The sequence below is a fragment of the Mercenaria mercenaria genome, chromosome 4 (genome assembly GCF_021730395.1).
Source record: "Mercenaria mercenaria strain notata chromosome 4, MADL_Memer_1, whole genome shotgun sequence".
Classification (NCBI taxonomy): domain Eukaryota; kingdom Metazoa; phylum Mollusca; class Bivalvia; order Venerida; family Veneridae; genus Mercenaria; species Mercenaria mercenaria.
The window spans coordinates 63,269,240-63,291,332 of NC_069364.1; the positions used below are offsets into that span (position 1 = coordinate 63,269,240).

The 22,093-nt window shown below is 37.1% G+C and overlaps 1 protein-coding gene across 12 annotated transcripts in view; it reads right to left on the reverse strand.

Moving 5' to 3' along the window:
* Positions 1–16,060: 16,060 nt before the first annotated feature.
* The window catches only part of LOC123551935 (uncharacterized), a 98,882-nt gene continuing 92,849 nt past the window's right edge, over positions 16,061–22,093 (reverse strand). For all 12 annotated transcript variants that reach the window (XM_053541496.1, XM_053541490.1, XM_045341243.2 and 9 more), the window contains one exon: positions 16,061–20,979. In XM_053541496.1, coding sequence (XP_053397471.1) covers positions 20,836–20,979 — 144 coding nt within the window. In that variant the 3' untranslated portion in view covers positions 16,061–20,835. The remainder of the gene's footprint in view (positions 20,980–22,093) is intronic.

Sequence of the window (22,093 nt, forward strand, 5' to 3'; positions counted from 1 at the left end):
TTAGTTCTGAGAAGTGGTTCTATCATGTTACACCATGGAAAGGGACCAAACCGCACTGTAGAATAAGGGTTTAAAGAGAAAAATTACTTTACCAGCTAATACAGTTCTTGGGTAGATGTTAAAATTCCAAGGAAAGAGAACTTTTCAGAAATCTGTTGATTGAAAATGTAGCAGAAACATACAATAAGAATTTCACTGTTGTCCAAGGAGTTTTCAGTAAAGACAATTCTGAGGCAGTCAATGTTATAAACTTTGGTAATGCTCCTGTTGTTTTGAATACGAATACAGTTGTAGGCTACTGTTCTTTCTGTTGATGATACTAAGAAAACTGAAAGTTCAAATATTTGCAGACACGTGTCTTTGAAGGTCAATGACGATCTCCCAGAACATCTACAGGACTGTTTAATAGAAGTTCAGTTAATCTCAATGATGAGCAAAAGCAGTCCTTCAAGAAATTGCTCATTAGGTATCAGTCCGTCTTTGCAAAAACCTCTACCGATCTTGGTTATACTGATCGTGTCAACATCATATAGACACTCAAGGTGCAAAACCGGTAAAACAGCCAATGAGGAAAGTTCCTCTGTCACAACAGGAAGCTGAGAGAGCAGAGGTCCAAAAACTTTTAGATCACAGTATCATTGAACCCTCTATATCCCCCTGGAGTAGTAATACAGTTCTTGTTCGCAAGAAGTCAGGGGACTGGAGACTGTGTGTAGACTTTCGCGCCGTCAATGCCCTCTGTAAACGTGATGCATATCCCCTGCCGGACATTAGACAGTGTCTAGACGGGTTGGCTAACAATTCATGGTTTTCCACAATGGATCTGAACATGGGATTCCACCAGATGAGCATTGCACCTGAAGACAGAGAAAAACAGCATTTTCTACTAGTTTAGGTTTATTTCAATACACAAGATTACCTATGGGACTAGCAGCCGCCCCGTCAGAATTTTCACGTCTTAGGGGAGATGTTCTGCGTGGTATGCAATACAAGGAATGTTGTCTTTATATGGATGACATTATCTGTCCAAGTAAAACATTTGAAGAACAGATTACTAGGCTAGAACATATCTTTCAACGCCTTCTTGATGCAAATCTTAAGCTCAAGCCTTCTAAGTGTCTATTCTTTCAAAAGTCATGTAGTTTCTTGGGGCATGTAGTGAGTGAAAAGGGAGTTGAGACAGACCCTGAAAAAGTATCAGTCATTAAAAGCTGGCCTCAACCAAACAGTAAAAAAGATGTGAAAAGTTTTTTAGGGCTAACTTCATATTATTCTAGGTTTGTCAAAAACTATGGGCAAATTGCAAAGCCACTGTATGCTTTAACAAACAAGTATTGCGCTTTCAAATGGACAGCAGAATGTCAGCAAGCTTTTGAAAATCTTAGAACATGTCTTGTGTCTAGTCCAATTCTAGCTTACCCTAAAATAGGTGAAACAATGATTCTTGATCCCGACAGTTCAGGTTATGCATCAGGAGCTGTATTATCACAGGTTCAGGATGGACATGAACGTGTACTTGCATACTACAGTAAAACTATGAATAAACATGAAATGAATTATTGCACTATGCGGAAAAGAACTTCTTGCTGTAGTTGTAGCATTGAAGCATTTTCATCACTATCTCTTTGGTCATAAGGTTATACTTGGAACTGACAATTCGGCAGTTTAGCGGGTTAAAGAAACTAAAAAATCCTACTGGTCAGATTGCTAGGTGGTTACAGACAGTTGAAACTTATGACATTACAATAACACATCGCCCTGGTACCAACACCGTAATGCCGATTTTGTCAGCCGACCTTTGTGTAAAGTTTTGTGGTAAACAGGAGCTCAATGGAACCATCCCTGATGATGACCCAAAGCATCAAACCACTCCAATGAAAAAACTGACAGTGAGAAAACCTTACCTGTTTGTGAACTTTACAATCAGACATTGTGTCCAAATAACAAGCACATTTCAGGTCATCCAAACGCCGTGTCTGAAAACAAGTAGAAGACACTTCATCCAAATCTGACATGATCCGCTCTATCACACGGAGCAAAATTAATGTCCACAGAAATCAGCAGTTTTATGTTGGAAGGTTGGTCAGCTTCAGATATAAGGATGAAGCAATTACAAGATGATGATATTGGTATTATATTACTTTCTGTCGAAGATGATAATGACTTACAGTGGAAAGATATTTCTGATCATTCATCTGTTACTAAAAAACTGTGGTCAATGAGAAATAGGCTACTGTGTAAGAATGGTATGCTTTTCAGAAAATGGTTCGAAAATGATACAGAAATTAGTCACCTTATTGTCCCAAAAGAACTGCAAGGTAAAGTACTTGAAATTTATCACGACATCCCTTCAGCAGCCCATTTGGGAACTGACAAAATGCTGAGTCGTATTCGTCAAACTTTCTACTGGCCTGGAATGACAGAAACAATTAAAAGCTATGTTAAAAACTGTGATCTCTGTACAGCACGGAAAAAGTCAACAGCAACTAGGGCACCTTTAGGTCAAAACCATGTCGGTGAACCAATGGAAAAGGTATCTCTGGATGTGATGGGACCTTTACCTGTATCAGAAAATGGTAATAGATACATTCTAGTTATAAATGACTGCTTACAAAATGGTGTGAAGCTATAGCCATACCAGACCAAGAAGCAAAGACAATAGCTGACGTATTTATAAATGACTTTGTTGTAAGGTTTGGTACACCTATGACAGTTCTTACAGATGGTGGTTCAAATTTTGACTCAAAATTGTTCAAGGATTTTTGTGAACTTCTTCAAATTCACAAAGTCAAGACCTCAGTGTCTGGGCCCAGGCAAATGGAGTTACAGAGCGCATGAATCGTTGTCTCGCAGACATGCTATCTATGTACTGCACAAAAAGTCAAAAGCACGGGGATAGATATTTAGGACAAGTTATGATGGCTTACCGCGCTTCGGTTCACTCTAGTACTGGGAAGACTCCAAATATGATGACTTTAGTAGGGAGATCCATTACCTATGACCGCAATAATTGGACTTCCTCAAATGGAACAAGCATCATCTGCAGACGACCATGTTCAGAAACTGCAGAATCAACTGGTTCTTGCACATGAAATGGCCCGTAGTTCCTGAAAAAGAATTCAATATACAGGAAACAGTACTATGACCAAAAGTCAGACAAAAGGACATTTCAACAAAATGACTTTAGTTTGGTTGTACAACCCCACACGCAAAGTAGGTGTTTGTACAAAGCTTGCACCAAAATGGATTGGTCCATGTTTAGTTGTTAAGAAAATTGACAGTATGGTGTATGTCATTAAGAAATCAGCCAGATCTGTTCCGAAGGTTTATCACATTGATAAGGTTCAGCCATACCATGGGAACACACTACCATTTGGATAAGAAATCATCTAAACAAATAGCTAAAGTGGGTCCACTTACTTAAGAAAAACTGCTGTACTGATATTGTTTTGAGGAAAAAGTTATCTGTTTCAATGTGTTACGATTTTACTGTTAAAATTTTTAATTTGTGAAGCAGAGCACCAGGGAACTGTGTAATTAGATTGCTACAACAATGCTATAAATACTTTAAAAATGAGTAAGGGGATTGATACTGAAATGACAAATTAAATAATTGAATTATGGTGGAGAATTACCAGGTAAATCACAGAGCTCTGTGTGTGTATGAATTTCATAGTAGGAAATGGACTGATCACCCATGTTTCACTATGTTGGTTGTACAAATCAGATGGTTATTTTGCGTACGTTTTAGCAATTATGCATTGCTTCGCATTAACCAACAATCTTATAAAAATATTACCATTGACAGTAATGGCTGACTTTGTTTTTTAGCGTGGTTTCAGTATCTTCTCCGAATGTTCTGTGGAACTTTGCTGAAACATAAAAGTAATTATCAGTACTAGGTTTTCTTTAGGAAGACAATTACAATTAAAGCATTTGCTAGTTTTTTAGCATTTTAACGTTAACTAAGTTTATTCAAACAAGTAGCCAATGAACACTGAAAATAACTATGTTGAATTTTAAGCATCCCAGTTAAAGTAATTACTTCTATAATTACAGACTATGGCTCATCAGTGCTGGACCTGCGGCATGTATAACGACTCACGGAAGAGTCACAAGAATCATTGCGCATCAGAGCACAGACACCTTGCGGTTATATGATGTACTGTTACCCGAAAGAGCGTACCTTTGGCAGAATAAATGACTTGAAAAAACATGTTCAAACCAAACATGAGAGTTTGGCTCAGACACATCAAATGGCATTTTACACTGAAAGTAATGGTTTTTATTTGGCAATGGACCCATATAACTATGTAAGGCATGCCAAACCAACACCTATTGACTCTGAATGTGCAAAACAAGCAATGAATGCTGTCCGCATCCTTATACCAGCTTTGAAAAATGCTACAACGTACCTTACCACAGTGGGAGTCAGGATGGTTGCAGGCCTTTGGGGACACCTGTACGTGATGATACCCCTTCCTTCTCTGGTGCTGCCCCAAGAAGACTTGATGTTTCTCAAGTTGGCAGCTATGTCATCTCATTGATGGTACCCCCCATGTCACCACTAGGGTCACCATTAACTCCTCTGCCACAGACTCCAATTAAGTCATCATCGTATAGTCAAGACACGCAGTACTCACCTTCTCATCCGGAAATGATCTCAGCTGATACCCCTAATATTATGCAACGAAACTCCATGAAGATAGTACTAGTAACCATTACTCGCCCTCACATCCAGAAATGACTTTACCACCTGCAGACATCTTTTTCCTAAGCAAAGATAAATGTGAAGTAATGTTCAAGGCTGAGAATAAATGCTGTTCAGCAAGACTTCTTAAATCTCCAGCAAGGTACTTCAACGTCGAAAATCAAGATGCACAGCTCTACACTGAAATACACAGGAAACCTGTCCTAGGGAGGGAGTATTATGAACTAAGTAAGACACTTTGTCATTGTTGGGAATAGAAGAGCCAGATATTGCGGAAATATCATTAATTAATGACTTAGTAATTAAATGCTGTGAAAAGCCTGACAACCGGGACATATCCCACTCTTCCCTCCAGCACTAAGAAATTGGAAAAAGGTAGAATCTCCATTAAAATTCACAAACGTAACAACCGGAAGGACAGTCAGATGGCCCCCTGTAGACTGGGAAAAACATTCTCCAGCACACAAACGCCTAAATTTTATGTCGGCTTGTTTTAGACTTGATGAAGACGACGATGGGTTACCAATGTCTAGTGAGGAGATATTTGACAAATATAACTTTCTTCTGTTGAATGGATCGGAGCCAGTGGAACAAAAATCTGAAAGTGCAAGAAGACGTTTCTTGAACTTCAAAGCAATACGAAATTTCATCAAAAATGGTACAGATGCTGACCTTTTGTCTATGCTTCTAGCAGTAAATGTCCCTCTAAATTGTCAGTTCCTGCAGAAATGGGAAATGTGCCACTGCGGATTTAACTCTGATACCTGTAAAACAGAATATCTAGATAACCTTGTAAAGACAGTGTTTAATATCTTTTAAGTGGGGGAGAGTGTAATAGACTCAGAATTTCAATACCAAATTTAACCTCAAGCTTACATATTGCTATTTTTATAAATAAACAATCTAGACAGTATATCTTAAATGAAACATAATATATAAACTTTGGATGACAATGTAGGATACTTTACTAACAGAATAAATTGATAATGAAGCTTATATTTGGAGGTATTTAAGGCACTTACCTGCCAGGATTTCTGAACTTCTCGAGACTGTGACATTTTTCCACTATTTATGTATACTAAGAGAATATCTCACAAATTAAGATATTAATACAATGTTATAGGACATCTTGAACATATAGGACTTTATAGGACATTTATTAAGGGGTTATATTTGAAGAAAGCATTGATTTTCTTACCTTTTGTAAACTGGCTTCAAAATGGCCGACAAGAGTTGTCTACCTTGGTCAAATTTCCAAGGCCTCTTTATAAATAATTTGTTGCTAGTTCTTCACATATTATGTGTCACATGAAACCTTTAATGTTTCTCATCTAGAAACTATGTAACTTTTCTATCTTTCAGCTATTCTTGCAGTATTTGTAATAATGATTTGTCCAGCTATGACCTCTAAGTTTGGCAGGCGGAATATTCAAAATCCTTGCAGCTAGGAATTTATATTCCTTAATAATTCTTCCTTTTATGAGTTTTTTATTAAAGCTTTTGGTTAAACATTTGAAATGACTAGTAAGGCTTGTATTTTAAGTGTTTTTAGCATATTATCATTCATATTATTTATGTAAATTCACTTTTTCTAAAATATTCCTGGCAATATGGCCGCCATTCCAATAAAAAATCCTGTCATCCTGCCAGACTTACAGGACAAATGGAACCATATGATTGGTCAATTCTGACAGTCCTGGCACTTTCAGAGCTTATATAAGTGGCCAAGCTGGTCATTTGGGACACTTTTCAACTTGGTGACAAACAAGGTCGTGAAAACTGTGACAAATCTCTGTAAATGATTTTAGACTATTATTGACATTTAATTCTCCCTGGTGTTCTGCTGAAATAAACAACTAAAACTGTTGAATTTCTTAACCTTATTTGATATAAACATGCTCAGTTTACAAATGGGTCAGAACAGTGATAAAGACTTACAGTAAGTTTACATTTGCCTGGAACTGACCTTGAACTTTATGACATAAAAATAAATTACCAAAAAGGACTTGGAAATAAACACCCAATTTTGTCAACCTCCACAGTTTCAATAAAAAAAAAAAAAAAATAAAATAAAAAAATGTCAGACTCGGAAAGTGAAGTTGTATTTTCTCACACAGTAAGACAAAATATGCCAACATAAACAGTACTCCAACAGGATGATGACATTAGGCATGTTAGAGTTATTGATCAAATTGACAACAGTGACTCTGAAGCAGGTGGTGATAGGGCAAATAAAAGTCGTAGTCCCACACCCAGGCAAAGGCTAAATTACCTTGGAATTTTTTTCAATACTAACAGTTATGTAAACTCCCCCGTGCATAACAGACAGGTGCCAGAGTCAAATACAATCAGTTTTGAAACCTGATATTTTTTACTGGTGAAAGGGGATTGGGAAGTGTTTGAAACCCAGTTTGAGGTCTGCGCTAAGTTAGGCAATTGGAATCACGCACTAAGGCACTGTCCTGGGTGGATCACTGAGAGGGAAGGCACTGGGGTATTACACCCCATCTAGCTACTGAAATAGGGAGCGCTATGATCTGCTAGTAACCAGACTTGAACAGAGGTTTGGTGGTGGAAATCAAAGGGCCAAATGGTTGTCCCTATTAGAGGCTCGTTCCAGACTCCCAGGTGAAAGTGCATCTCAGTTTGCAGACGATGTTCAGCAGATGATTAGAAAGGCTTACCCTCATCTGGATCCTACTGCCAAAGAACTTATGACACTCCATACAATTTTATCGAGGTTTGAGCCAAGATCTGAAATACAAATGTATTTTTGGAAAACTGCAAGACCGTCGTACATGCAGTTGAAATAATTGAAACATACGAAGGTATCTTTGGGGCTGGCCCAGACAGAAAAAGGGTCCGAATGACAAAAAGGGCAAGGCAGTGATTATACAGTTGATCAGGGCGTCAGAATGACATTAAGCAAATACTGGATCGCATTGACCAACTTGACGTGCAAAACACATGCAGCCATGGCGGATTCCGACAAGATGCTAGACCAAAGCTCAACCAGGTCAGGACAGGAGATGCTATATTTGTAACTCTCCTAGTCATTTTAGGAAAATTGTCCTAGGTTACACAAACCTGCATCAACTGACAGGAACTCGGAAAACTCAAGACCATCTACTCATTTGGCCAGGGGTTGATGGGCACTGACAGGCCCGAACAAGATTTAACAGGCCCACTGCTTGGACAACAATGAACAAATGAAAAAATGACTGTTTTGACATGGTTTTTATGCATATTTAACTGTTGAGAATTCACAAATTGAGTGCCTTATTGACATGGCTCAACATCTTTTATACTGTCATTAAAAACATTTGAAACTCTAGAAACTGTAAAATTCTTAGTCCAAGTGAACCATACAGTAACAGATGTGAATGGTAGAAAAATGAATATCCATGGTAAAGCTATTTTCTAATACATTTTGACAATGGTCCAAAGTACAATATATCCATGCTGTTTTGTGACATTGACACTGACTGTATTCTGGGTCAAGATTTTTGTGTATTTAAAGCCAAGTCTATTGATTATGAAACCAGCAATTAGTTCTGAGAGTGGTTCTATCATGTTACACCCCTGGAAAGGGACCAAACCGCACCTGTAGAATAATGGTTAAAGAGACAATTTTCTTTACCAGCTAATACTAGTTCTTGGGTAGATGTTAAAATTTTCCCAAAGGGAAAGAGAAATTTTCAGAAAATCTGTTGATTGAAAATGTAGCCAGAAACTACAATAAGAATTTCCCCTGTTGTCCAAGGAGTTTTCAGTAAAGACAATTCTGAGGGAGTCAATGTTTTTAAACTTTGGTAATGCTCCTGTTGTTTTGAAAACGAATACAGTTGTAGGCTAAATGTTCATCTGTTGATGATACTAAGAAAACTGAAAGTTCAAATATTTGCAGACACTGTCTTTGAAGGTCAATGACGATCTCCCAGAACATCTACAGGACTGTTTTAATAGAAGTTCAGTTAATCTCAATGATGAGCAAAAGCAGTCCTTTAAGAAATTGCTCATTAGGGATCAGTCGTCTTTGCAAAAACCTCTACCGATCTTGGTTATACTGATCGTGTTCAACATCATAAGCACTCAAGGTGCAAAACCGGAAAACAGCCAAGAGGAAAGTTCCTCGTCACAACAGGAACTGAGAGAGCAAGGTCAAAAACTTTAGATCCAGTATCATTGAAACCTCTATATCTTCCCTGGAGTAGTAATACAGTTCTTTTTCGCAAGAAGTCAGGGACTGGAGACTGTGTGTAGGGCTTTCGCGCCGTCAATGCCCTCTGTAAACGTGATGCATATCCCCTGCCGGACATTAGACAGTGTCTAGACGGGTTGGCTAACAATTCATGGTTTTCCACAATGGATCTGAACATGGATTCCACCAGATGAGCATTGCTCCTGAAGACAGAGAAAAAACACATTTTTTACTAGTTTAGGTTTATTTCAATACACAAGATTACCTATGGGACTAGCAGCCGCCCCGTCAGAATTTTCACGTCTTATGGGAGATGTTCTGCGTGGTATGCAATACAAGGGAAAAGTTGTCTTTATATGGATGACATTATCTGTCCCAAATAAAACATTTGAAGAACAGATTACTAGGCTAGAACATATCTTTCAACGCCTTCTTGATGCAAATCTTAAGCTCAAACCTTCTAATGTCTATTCTTTCAAAAGTCAGTAGTTTCTTGGGGCAGTAGTGAGTGAAAAGGGAGTTGAACAGACCCGAAAGTATCAGTCATTAAAAGCTGGCCTCAACCAAACAGTAAAAAGATGTGAAAAGTTTTTTAGGGCTAACTTCTATTATTCAGGTTTGTCAAAAACTATGGGCAAATTGCAAAGCCACTGTATGCTTTAACAAACAAGTTTTGCGCTTTCAAATGGACAGCAGAATGTCAGCAAGCTTTTTAAAATCTTAGAACATGTCTTGTGTCTAGTCCAATTTCTAGCTTACCCTAAAATAGGTGAAACAATGATTCTTGATACCGGACAGTTCAGGTTATGATCAGGAGCTGTATTATCACAGGTTCAGGATGGACATGAACGTGTACTTGCATAAATACAGTAAAACTATGAATAAACATGAAATGATTATTGCACTATGCGGAAAAGAACTTCTTGCTGTAGTTGTAGCATTGAAGCATTTTCATCACTATCTCTTTGGTCATAAGGTTATACTTGGAACTGACATTCGGCAGTTAGCTGGTTAAAAAACTAAAAAAACCTACTGGTCAGATTGCTAGGTGGTTACAGACAGTTGAAACTTATGACATTACAATAACACATCGCCCTGGTACCAACACCGTAATGCCGATTTTGTCAGCCGACCTTTGTGTAAAGTTTGTGGTAAACAGGAGCTCAATGGAACCATCCTGTTTATGACCCAAAGCATCAAAACCAAATCCAATGAAAAAACTGACGTGAGAAAACCTTACCTGTTTGTGAAGCTTTACAATCAGACATTGTGTCAAAAAAACAAGCACATTTCAGGTCATCCAAACGCCGTGTCTGAAAAACAAGTAGAAGACACTTCATCCAAATCTGAATGATCCGCTCTATCACACGGAGCAAATTAATGTCCACAGAAAAACAGCAGTTTATGTTGGAAGGTTGGTCGCTTCAGATATAAGGATGAAGCAATTACAAGATGATGAATTGGTATTATATTACTTTCTGTCGAAGATGATAATGACTTACAGTGGAAAGATATTTCTGATCATTCATCTGTTACTAAAAAACTGTGGTCAATGAGAAATAGGCTACTGTGTAAGAATGGTATGCTTTTCAGAAATGGTTCGAAAATGATACAGAAATTAGTCACCTTATTGTCCCAAAAGAACTGCAAGGTAAAGTACTTGAAAATTTATCACGACATCCCTTCAGCAGCCCATTTGGGAACTGACAAAAATGCTGGTCGTATTCGCAAACTTCTACTGGGTGGAATGGGCAGAAACAATTAAAAGCTATGTTTTTAAAACTGTGATCTCTGTACACACGGAAAAAGTCAACAGCAACTAGGGCACCTTTAGGTCAAAACCATGTCCGGTGAACCAATGGAAAAGGTATCTCTGGATGTGAATGGGACCTTTACCTGTATCAGAAATGGTAATAGATACATTCTAGTTATAAATGACTGCTTTACAAAAATGGGGGAAGCTATAGCCATACCAGACCAAGAAGCAAAGACAAAAGCTGACGTATTTAAATGACTTTGTTTTTAAGGTTTGGTACACCTATGACAGTTTTTTACAGATGGTGGTTCAAAAATTTTGACTCAAAAAATTTTTCAAGGAAGTTTTTGAACTTCTTCAAATTCACAAAGTCAAGACCTCAGTGTCTAGGCCCCAGGCAAATGGAGTTACAGAGCGCATGAATCGTTGTCTCGCGACTGCTATCTATGTACTGCACAAAAAGTCAAAAGCACTGGATAGATATTTTTGGACAAGTTTGATGGCTTACCGCGCTTCGGTTCACTCTAGTACTGGAAGACACCAAATATGATGACTTTAGGTAGGGAGATCCAGTTACCTATGACCGCAATAATTGGACTTCCTCAAATGGAACAAGCATATCTGCAGACGACCATGTTCAGAAACTGCAGAATCAACTGGTTCTTGCACATGAAATGGCCCGTAAGTTCCTGAAAAAGAATTCAATATACAGGAAACAGTACTATGACCAAAAGTCAGACAAAAGGACATTTCAACAAAATGACTTAGTTTGGTTGTACAACCCACACGCAAAGTAGGTGTTTGTACAAAGCTTGCACCAAAATGGATTGGTCCATGTTTAGTTGTTAAGAAAATTGACAGTATGGTGTATGTCATTAAGAAATCAGCCAGATCTGTTCCGAAGGTTTTTCACATTGATAAGGTTCCCGCCATACCATGGGAACACACTACCAGTTTGGGTAAGAAATCATCTAAACAAATAGCTAAAATGGGTCCAAATTACTTAAGAAAAAACTGCTGTACTGATTTTTGTTTGAGGAAAAGTTATCTGTTTAATGTGTTACGAGTTACTGTTAAAATTTTTAATTTGTGAAGCAAGCACCAGGGAACTGTGTAAATTTGATTTTCTACAACAATGCTATAAATACTTTAAAAATGAGTAATGGGATTGATACTGAAATGAACAAGATAAATAATGAATTATGGTGGAGAATTACCAGGTAAATCACAGAGCTCTGTGGGTATTGAATTTCATAGTAGGAAATGGACTGATCAACCATGTTCACTATGTTGGGTTGTACAAATCAGATGGTTATTTTGGTCGTTTTAGCAATTATGCATTGCTTCGCATTAACCAACAATCTTATAAAAATATTACCATTGACAGTAATGGCTGACTTTTATTTTAGCGTGGTTTCAGTATCTTTCTCCGAATGTTCTGTGGAACTTTGCCTGAAAACATAAAAGTAATTATCAGTACTAGGTTTTTTTTAGGAAGACAATTACAATTAAAGCTTTGCTAGATTTTAGCATTTACGTTAACTAAGTTTATTCAACAAGTAGCCAATGAACACTGAAAAAAACTTGTTGAATTTTAAACATCCCAGATTAAAGTAATTACTTTTATAATTTACAGACTATGGCTCCTCATGCTGGACCTGCGGCATGTATAAAGACTCACGGAAGAGTCACAAGAATCATTGCGCATCAGAGCACAAGGGGCACCTTGCGTTTTTATATGGTATTTTATGGTTACCCGAAAGAGCGTACCTTTGGCAGAAAAATGACTTGAAAAAACATGTTCAAACCAAACATGAGAGTTTGGCTCAGACACATTTAAATGGCATTTTTACACTGAAAATAATGGTTTTTATTTGGCAATGGACCCATTTTAACTATGTAAGGCATGCCAAACCAACACCTATTGACTCTGAATGTGCAAAACAAGCAATGAATGCTGTCCGCATCCTTATTTCCAGCTTTGAAAAATGCTAAAACGTACCTTACCCCAGTGGGAGTCAGGATGGTTGCAGGCCATTGGGACACCTGTAAATGATGATTACCCCTTCCTTCTCTGGTGCTGCCCCAAGAAGACTTGATGTTCTCAAGTTGGCAGCTATGTCATCTTCATTGATGGTACCCCCCCATGTCACCACTAGGGGCACCCTTAAACTCCTCTGCCACAGACTCCAATTAAGTCATCATCGTATAGTCAAGACACGCAGTACTCACCTTCTCATCCGGAAATGATCTCAGCTGATACCCTGAATATTATGCAACGAAACTCCATGAAGATAGTACAAATAACCATTACTCGCCCTCACATCAGAAAAGACTTTACCACCTGCAGACATCTTTTTCCTAAGCAAAGATAAATGTGAAGTAATGTTCAAGCTGAGAATAAATGGGTGTTCAGCAAGACTTTTAAATCTCCAGCAAGGTACTTCAACGTCGAAAATCAAGATGCACAGCTCTACACTGAAATACACAGGGAAAACCCGTCCTAGGGAGGAGTATTATGAACTAAGTAAGACACTGTGTCAGTTGTTGGGAATAGAAGAGCCAATATGCGGAAATATCATTAATTAATGACTTTAGTAATTAATGCTGTTTAAAAGCTGGGCAACCGGACATATGCCACTCTTCCCATCCAGCACTAAGAAATTGGAAAAAGGTAGAATCTCCATTAAAATCACAAACGTAAAACCGAAGGACAGTCAGATGGCCCCCTGTAGACTGGGAAAAACATTCTCCAGCACACAACGCCTAAATTTTTATGTCGGCTTGTTTAACTTGATGAAGACGACCCATTGGTTACCCAATGTTAGTGAGGAGATATTTGACCAAATATAACTTTCTTCTGTTGAATGGATCGGAGCCCGTGGAACAAAATCTGAAAGTGCAAGAAGACGTTTCTTGAACTTTAAAGCAATAAAGAAATTTCATCAAAAATGGTACAGATGCTGACCCTTTTGTCTATGCTTCTTAGCAGTAAATGTCCTCTAAATTGTCAGTTCCTGCAGAAATGGGAAATGTGCCACTGCGGATTTAACTCTGATACCTGTAAAACAGAATATCTAGATAACCTTGTAAAGACAGTGTTTAATATCTTTTAAGTGGGGGAAGTGTAATAGACTCAGAATTTCAATACCAAATTTAAAACCCCAAGCTTTCATATTGCTATTTTATAATAAACAATCTAGGGCAGTATATCTTAATGAAACATAATATATAAAACTTTGGATGACAATGTAGGATACTTTACTAACAGAATAAATTGATAATGAAGCTTATATTTGGAGGATTTAAGGCACTTACCTGCCAGGATTTTTTGAACTTCTCGAGACTGTGCATTTTTCCACTATTTTATGTATACTAAGAGAATATCTCACAATTAAGATATTAATACAATGTTTTTAGGACATTTTTGAACTATAGGACTTTTAGGACATTTATTAAGGGGTTATATTTGAAAGAAAGCAATTGATTTTCTTACCTTTTTGTAAACTGGCTTCAAAATGGCCGACAAGAGTTGTTAACCTGGGTCAAATTTTCCAAGGCCTCTTTATAAATAATTTATTGCTAGTTCTTCACATATTATGTGTCACATGAAACCTTTTAATGGTTTTTCATCAGAAACTATGTACTTTTTTTATCTTTCAGCTATTCTTGCAGTATTTGGTAATAATGATTTGTCCAAACTATGACCTCTAAGTTTGGCAGGCGGGAATATTCAAAATCCTTGCAGCTAGGAATTTATATTCCTTAATAATTCTTTCCCTTTTTTGAGTTTTTTATTAAAGCTTTTGGTTTTTAAAAATTTGAAATGACTAGTAAGGCTGTATTTTAAGTGTTTTTAGCATATTATCTTCATATATTTATGTAAATTCACTTTTCCTTTAAAAAATTCCCGGCAAAATGGCCGCCATTCCAATAAAAATCCTGTCATCCTGCCAACTTACAGGACAAATGGAACCATATGATTGGTCAATTCTGACATTCCTGCACTTTCAGAGCCCTTTTATAAAATTTGGGCCCAAGCTGGTCATTTGGGACACTTTTCAACTTGGTTTGACAAACAAGGTCGTGAAAACTTGTGACAAAAACTCTGGTAAATGATTTTAGACTATTATTGACATTTAATTCTCCCTGGTGTTCTGCTGAAATAAACAACTAAAACTGTTGAATTTCTTAACCTTATTTGATATAAAACATGCTCAGTTTACAGTATGTCAAAGGTCAAGATCACTGTGACCTGGAACAGTTAAACAGTTTCCAGATGATAACTCAAGAACGCTTCAGTCTAGGATCATGAAAGTTGATAGGGAGGTTGGTCATGACCAGCAGAAGACCCCTATTGATTATGGGATCAGTAGGTCAAAGGTCAAGGTGACCTGGAACAGTTAAACAGTTTCCAGATGGTTAAACTTGAGAATGTTTGGGCCTAGGATCATGAAAGCTGATAGGAAGGTTAATCATGACCAGCGGATGACCCCTTTAGATTTTTAGGTCAGTAGGTAAAAGGTCAAGGTCACAGTGACCCAGAACAGTTGAACGGTTTCCGCACGATAACTTGAGAATGCTTGGGCCTAGGATCATGCAAGTTGATGGGGAACTTAATCATGACCCCTATTGATTTTGAGGTCAGTAGGTCACCGGGACCCCGAACAGTTAAATGGTTTACAGATGGTAACTCAAGAACGCTTGGGCCTAAGTTCATGAAAGTTGATAGAGGTTTGTCATGACCAGCATATTACCCCTACTGATTTTGAAGTCGGTAAGCCAAAGGTCAAGGTCAAGGTCACAGTGACCCGGAACAGTAACGGTTTCCGGACAATAACGAGAGCGCATGAGCCCAGGACCACGAAACTTGATAGGGAGGTTGATGGCCAATCAAATTCATAACTGTTAATCCCACAGAAAACTTTTTTTGTGAACGAAATAAACTGAGTGAGTTTCACGAGACTTGTACTTATCATACCAGTACTGTAGTTTACAGTAACTGTTGTAGTTTGTACGATTAATGTTGGACTTAAGATTGAATATCTTACGATACTTAAAGCAATTTGCAAACATATATTTTGTCAATTCACATGTAATTATATCTTACAATGTTTTCATTAAAAGTAGGGTTACCTGACAGCAGTTACAGGTACATGTAATTTAATTCAATGTTTTTCATGCGCTAGTCATTCTCATGACAATGCATCCTGCGGGGAATTACCTCCTCCTTGGCATCGAAAATGCAGAAATAAAACAAGCAGAAATTTGTTCCACAATTTTTGGGATTCAAACACAGAATATTTTTGTTTTTACTGCAGAAATAACCCACTATGCAGTATTGTTACTGACAAAATGAATCTGTCAGGCAGTATAGAAAACAAGATGGATACAATTTGCCATATTTTAATATTTTCCCCATAGCTCATACATGTCTGGCAATATAATGATAAATGCTTCATGAAATATAGCAACATATGGTAGCAGCTCCTATACTTCCAATATATATATGTACATTCTTAGAATCATTTACAGCTGGTATGCGATACACTGACAATTTTATCCTAAAAGTCTTTATCTATTTTTACAGAAGTATTCCTATTAAATGAGACAGAAAACAAAAATGAAGAAAAATGTGACGAGTGGTTAGGCAAGTTTCTGAAAGGCATATGTTACTGAAAAAATATAAAAGAAACCATTTTTACTGGAAATTAGTCTTGTATGAAAAAGGAATAAAAAAGGCATACTACAAAACTGTCAATCTATCCACGCCAGCCAGTAAATAGTAGAACAGAATATAAACAAACATAAGTACAGACATATAACTCTCTTAACATAAAGTCCCATAATATACAAGTACATATTGTATGACAGTAAAAAATACAGAGTATTTTTGAATTGTTCACTTCTTCAACATATAACAACATAGACAACAAAAACTTAAAGGATTTCTATAAAGTTTAAAAGTAAGGCTACAACGGGAATATATATAAACAACAGTATCAGTAACAGTACGTTGAGAGAGAATCTATCACATATAACTATCACCATTTAACTTAGAAGTTTACTACATGGAAGTAAGCTACTAATTCTACTGCTAACAAGAACAGATTTTGGAAATACTGTACAATGAACATTTGCATGTATTTTAGTATAGAGTACAATTCAAAGAATGTGGAATATTCTTGAAATGTAATTCCAGTATTAATGTAGAATATAATTCAAAGAATGGTTGCAGGAAACGAGCTATTACAGAAGATTGCATGTTAGACAAACAAACTTCATTAAGAAAATAAAAACGGGTTTTGGTGTAAATTAATGCTACAGATCAGAAATCAGTATGTTCAAACTTTGTATTTTTTGGGAGTATCTTGAAAAGAATAGCTAAATTCTCAATCTTTTATTTCACTATTGCGTGACTTACACTAGTGTTTTTTGCTAATTTTTTTACAAAACACCATGTTCTATGAGTAAGTTCACCCAGGCTAATCATGGTCTGTACTTTTTGCTATTCAGTCAGTAAATTTTCATCGAAGACCCCTTTGAATAATAAGTGGTACTGCTCAAATTGAAAGACAGACCAGTCCATTTTAGAAATATAGCAGGGTAACGGTTACAGTGTTTATAGCATTAACTTTATATCTTGTGTATCTATTTATCAGCAATATCACTTCACCAGAAAATATTTCTACATGAATTACGAACATGTTAATTTTACAGTACATTTATGATGCATTAACTGCATTCCAGCTACATTTTAATAAGCTCTACCAGCAGTACATATTGATCAAAACGGATGTTAGTAATTCCAGGTCTTCAGTTTATTCACACCAACTTCATTGATCTTTATATTGGCTTTCCAATAAAAAAAAACAACAACAATAACTTGAGTGGTTGCAATTTCAGAACTTGTATCACATACTTACAACTTGATACAAGATCATTTTAATGTGTTTGGCTAAACTGTGTGAACATTTTGCAACGTTCTGAATTTCACACCTCAAGACACTTCAAATAGAATGAAATTTATATATGCGGATCTATATAGGTTTTGTTTTTGTTGGGTTTTAACATTGCACCAAACACAGTTTTTGGTCATATGGCGACTTTCCAGCTTAAATGATGGAGAAAGACCCCTCCGTGCATTATTTCATCACAGGCAGGCACCTGGGTAGAACCACCGACAACTATATAGGTATGAAAACACAACCACTTCCAATATCAAAGTGGCACAATGTTAAAATGTTTCATGTAAATAATCACAACCTAAGTTCCTGCAAAAGATATTCTAAGGCAATATATTTAACCGACAAATATTTTTTCAACTTTCTTGCATCTGTTTTACCTCTATGTATTTTTAATTACTATTTTAAAATTTGTAATGTCCAGAACAAGAAACAGTCTTACAGAGTGGATCAAAGCCTTAAAGCATGAAGGCCTGTCTTTGTTCCATAAATTGCAATATTTTATAAATATATTTGTTAACAAGAGCTCGTCGAACACGAAATGCCCCCCTTGATGCATTTAGTAATTGCACAAGGAACAAATTATATGCTCACTTATGCATGTGGTTCAAATTTGAAGGCTGCAGCTTGAAAAATGTGAAAGTAGGTCACTAGGTCAAAATCAAGGTCAATTTTTATTTAGGAACACAAAACTATGCAAGTGATCCAAATTTGAAGCCTGTACCTTCAGAAATGTGAAAGTAGGTCTATAGGTCAATCTCAAGATCAAAGTTAATTTCAGTACACAAAACTATGCTTGTGGTTCAAATTTGAAGGCTGTAGCTTGAGAAATGTGAAAGTAGGTCACTAGGTCAAAATCAAGGTCAAATTTTATTTTGGAACAAAAAACTATGCATGTGGTCCAAATTTGAAGTCTGTACCTTCAAAAATGTGAAAGTAGGTCACTAGGTCAATAACAAGGTCAAAGTTTGTTTCAGTACACAAACCTATGCATGTGGTCCAAATCTGAAGGCTGTAGCTAAAGAAATGTGAAAGTAGGTCACTAGGTCAAGATCAAGGGCAACTCATGTCAAGGTTCATCTTGCCACTCAAAACTATCCAAATTTGAATGATGTAAGTTATGGACATGAATATTCTAAGTTTTTCCCTATATAAGTCTATATGAACCATGTGACCCCTGAGGTGGGGTCTATTTGACCCTAGAGAAATAATTTGAACAACCTTGGCAGATAACCACTAGATGATGCTATATTACAAAATATCAAAGCCATAGTCTTTGTGGTTTGGACAAGAAGATTTTCAAAGTTTTTCCCTATATAAGTCTATTTAAACCATGTGACCCCCAGGGCGGGGCCATATTTGACCCTTGGGGAAAAATTTGAACAATCTTAGTAGAGGACCACTAGATGATGTCATATACAAAATATCAGAGCCCTAGGCCCTGTGGTTTTGGACAAGAGGTTTTTCAAAAATTTTTCCTATATAAGTCTATATAAACCATGTGACAACCGGGATGGGGCCATATTTGACCCCAGGGAAATAATCTGAACAATCTTGGTAGAGGACCACTAGATTTTGCTACATACCCAATATCAAAACCCTAGGCACTATGGTTTTGGACAAGAAGATCAGAAACTGTTTAACTGTTCCTGGCCAATGCGACCTTGACCTTTGACCAAATGACCTCAAAATCAATAGGGGTCATCTGCTGGTCATGGCCAACCTAACTATCAATTTTCCTGAAACTAGGCCCAAGCATTCTAGAGTTATTGCTCGGAAAACATTTAACTGTTCCTGTTCACTGTGACCTTGACCTTTGACATACTGACCTCAAAATCAATAGGGGTCATCTGCTGGTCATGACCAACCTGCCTATCAACTTTCGTGACCCTAGGCTGAAGCATTCTTGAGTTATCATCCGGAAACCGTTTAATTGTTCAGGGTCACTGTGACCTTGACCTTTAACATACTGACCTCAAAATCAATAGGGGTCATCTGCTGGTGATGACCAACCTCCCTATCAACTTTCATGATCCTAGGCCCAAGTGTCTTGAGTTATCATCCGGAAACCGTTTTACTATTCAGGGTCACTGTGACCTTGACCTTTGACATACAGACCTCAAAATCAATAGGGGTCATCTGCTGGTGATGACCAACCTCCCTATCAACTTTCATGATCCTAGGCCCAAGCGTTCTTGAGTTATCATCCGGAAACGGATTGGTCTACATTCCGACCGACCAACAGACCTACCGACCGACATCTGCAAAACAATATACCCCTCCTTCTTCGAAGGGGGGCATAATTATGGACGGTATCACAATGACTACGGAATGCATCACAAATCTTCACTGTTTATCACAGAAAGTTTATCACATTTAAAGTGTCAAGACTTCATGCCTTACAACTAAATGCTTCTAGTTCAGACAAAATTATACAAAAATGAATAGAAATAAAATGAAAATGCAAAGCTAAAGACGATCTGTAACCATGACAACAGACAGCAGCATCTAAACTGGTAAACTATGAAGAATGAACACAAAATATAAATGCAACTGGCTTTTTCCCCTCTGAAAAATGCATTATTGGCACACCTGTTCAAAATGAATGATAGGAAGAAAACTGTTTCACCTTGACAACAGTAGATAAAATAATCATGGACAATTCAGTCAAGCTTAACTCTAGTGGATATTTAAAAAAACAAACTTTTTCTGTGGAAGAAATCATTTCTTTAATACGAAAAAAAACTACTATATTGTGTTAATAACTACAAGTGGATTTCTTTACAGTATCAACAACATAATAAAAGGGATTTCAGTGTTGAAGTTTTTAAGATTTTTAACTATGCCGACAGTAAATTTTTGAAAAATTTCTGCAATTCGTAAATGGGATTAATAGAATAGGGTCTGACCTATTTTAGAAGTTAAACCCAAAAATAGCATAGGAGTCAATATAGTATACTAGATAAGGTGAACAGATCATGCAACAGCTACTACATCAAAACGGCCGAGTAACTTGCACTGAAGAATGTTTTATACATATATATAAATGTATGCTAATATAGCAGACCAATCTGGCATGCCATTTAGATTTTTGTTCGTTAAGGTTGACAACTGAGTGTGTGATTCTGGTGGACAAGTCAGGTGTGCGATTCTGGTTGACAAGTCAGGTGTGCGATTCTGGTTGACAAGTCAGGTGTGATGTTTATGTTGCTGTAGAAGGTACTCGTGCATTCCTCTGTAACTGGGCCGCAGATATGATAGGCACATGAGGTGAAGCAGGACCGGGGCTACGTGATCTCGAGCGATTCCGATGCCGTCGTGTTGGTGTTGTAGGTACTGTGATATCCTGCAAAACAGATAAAATATATTGAAAGGAAAATTTCAACTAAAATAAAATTTATGGAAACACAAAACAACAGTTGTTGAAAAGCATAATCATATGTCAAAAATGACGAGGTAGGCATACAAATTCCTATAAGTCAATCTGCTAATTATACAAGGTGTGTTTAATACAATAAAGACAGTAAGTTCCATGGAATCATGGTTAAAAGCAGTATGTCAGTATGTGATTGTTCAAATACAGTTGAAACTCAATATGAGCCCTGCCATGGGAAAACCAACATAGTGGCTTTGCAACCAGCATGGATCCAGACCAGCCTGTGCATCCGCGCAGTCTGGTCAGGATCCATGCTGTTCGCTAATGGTTTCTCTAATTGCAGTAGGCTTTAAAAGTGAACAGCATTGATCCTGACCAGACTGCGCAGATGCGCAGGCTGGTCTGGATCCATGCTGGTCGCAAACCCACTATGTTGGTTTTCCCATGGCATGGCTCATATCTCAAACTCACTTATCTCAAATATCGGATATATCAAAGACATTTTCAAGTCTCGTCAAGAAAACCTGAACAAAATATCATTTTAGTCAAATGTCTGTTACCTTGATGTAAAAGGCTCAATCCCTCGGCCTTGGAATTCAAGATACCGAGATTTAACTGTATATAAATATTATATAGCTATACTACACTTCATTTGTTCCAATACCCTAAAAACAAAATAAAAATGTACTGAAGTTTACGAAATTCTACACTATAGTTAACCTTTAGCCCAGTAAATTTCTCAAATACATTGGTCCAACACTGAATTTGGGCAGTACCATTTATTATTTGAAGGGGTGTTCAACGAAAATTTACTGACTGAATAGCGAACAGTGTGGACCATGATCAGCGGATGTGCAGGCTGATACTGGTCTGCACTGGTCACAAAGGCACAATCACTTGCTGCCAGCAGGCTAAAGGTTAAATACCTGCACAAAAGGTAGTAATAATGATTTGAAATTAATTAGTACATGTAGCACAGGTTATATGAAGTAGCTATCTATAGAAGGTGAACCTTTTAATTTACAAAAAAAAAAAGCTTTTAAAAAGGTACTACTGTATGTTTAAACAGTTTTTTTACCTACAT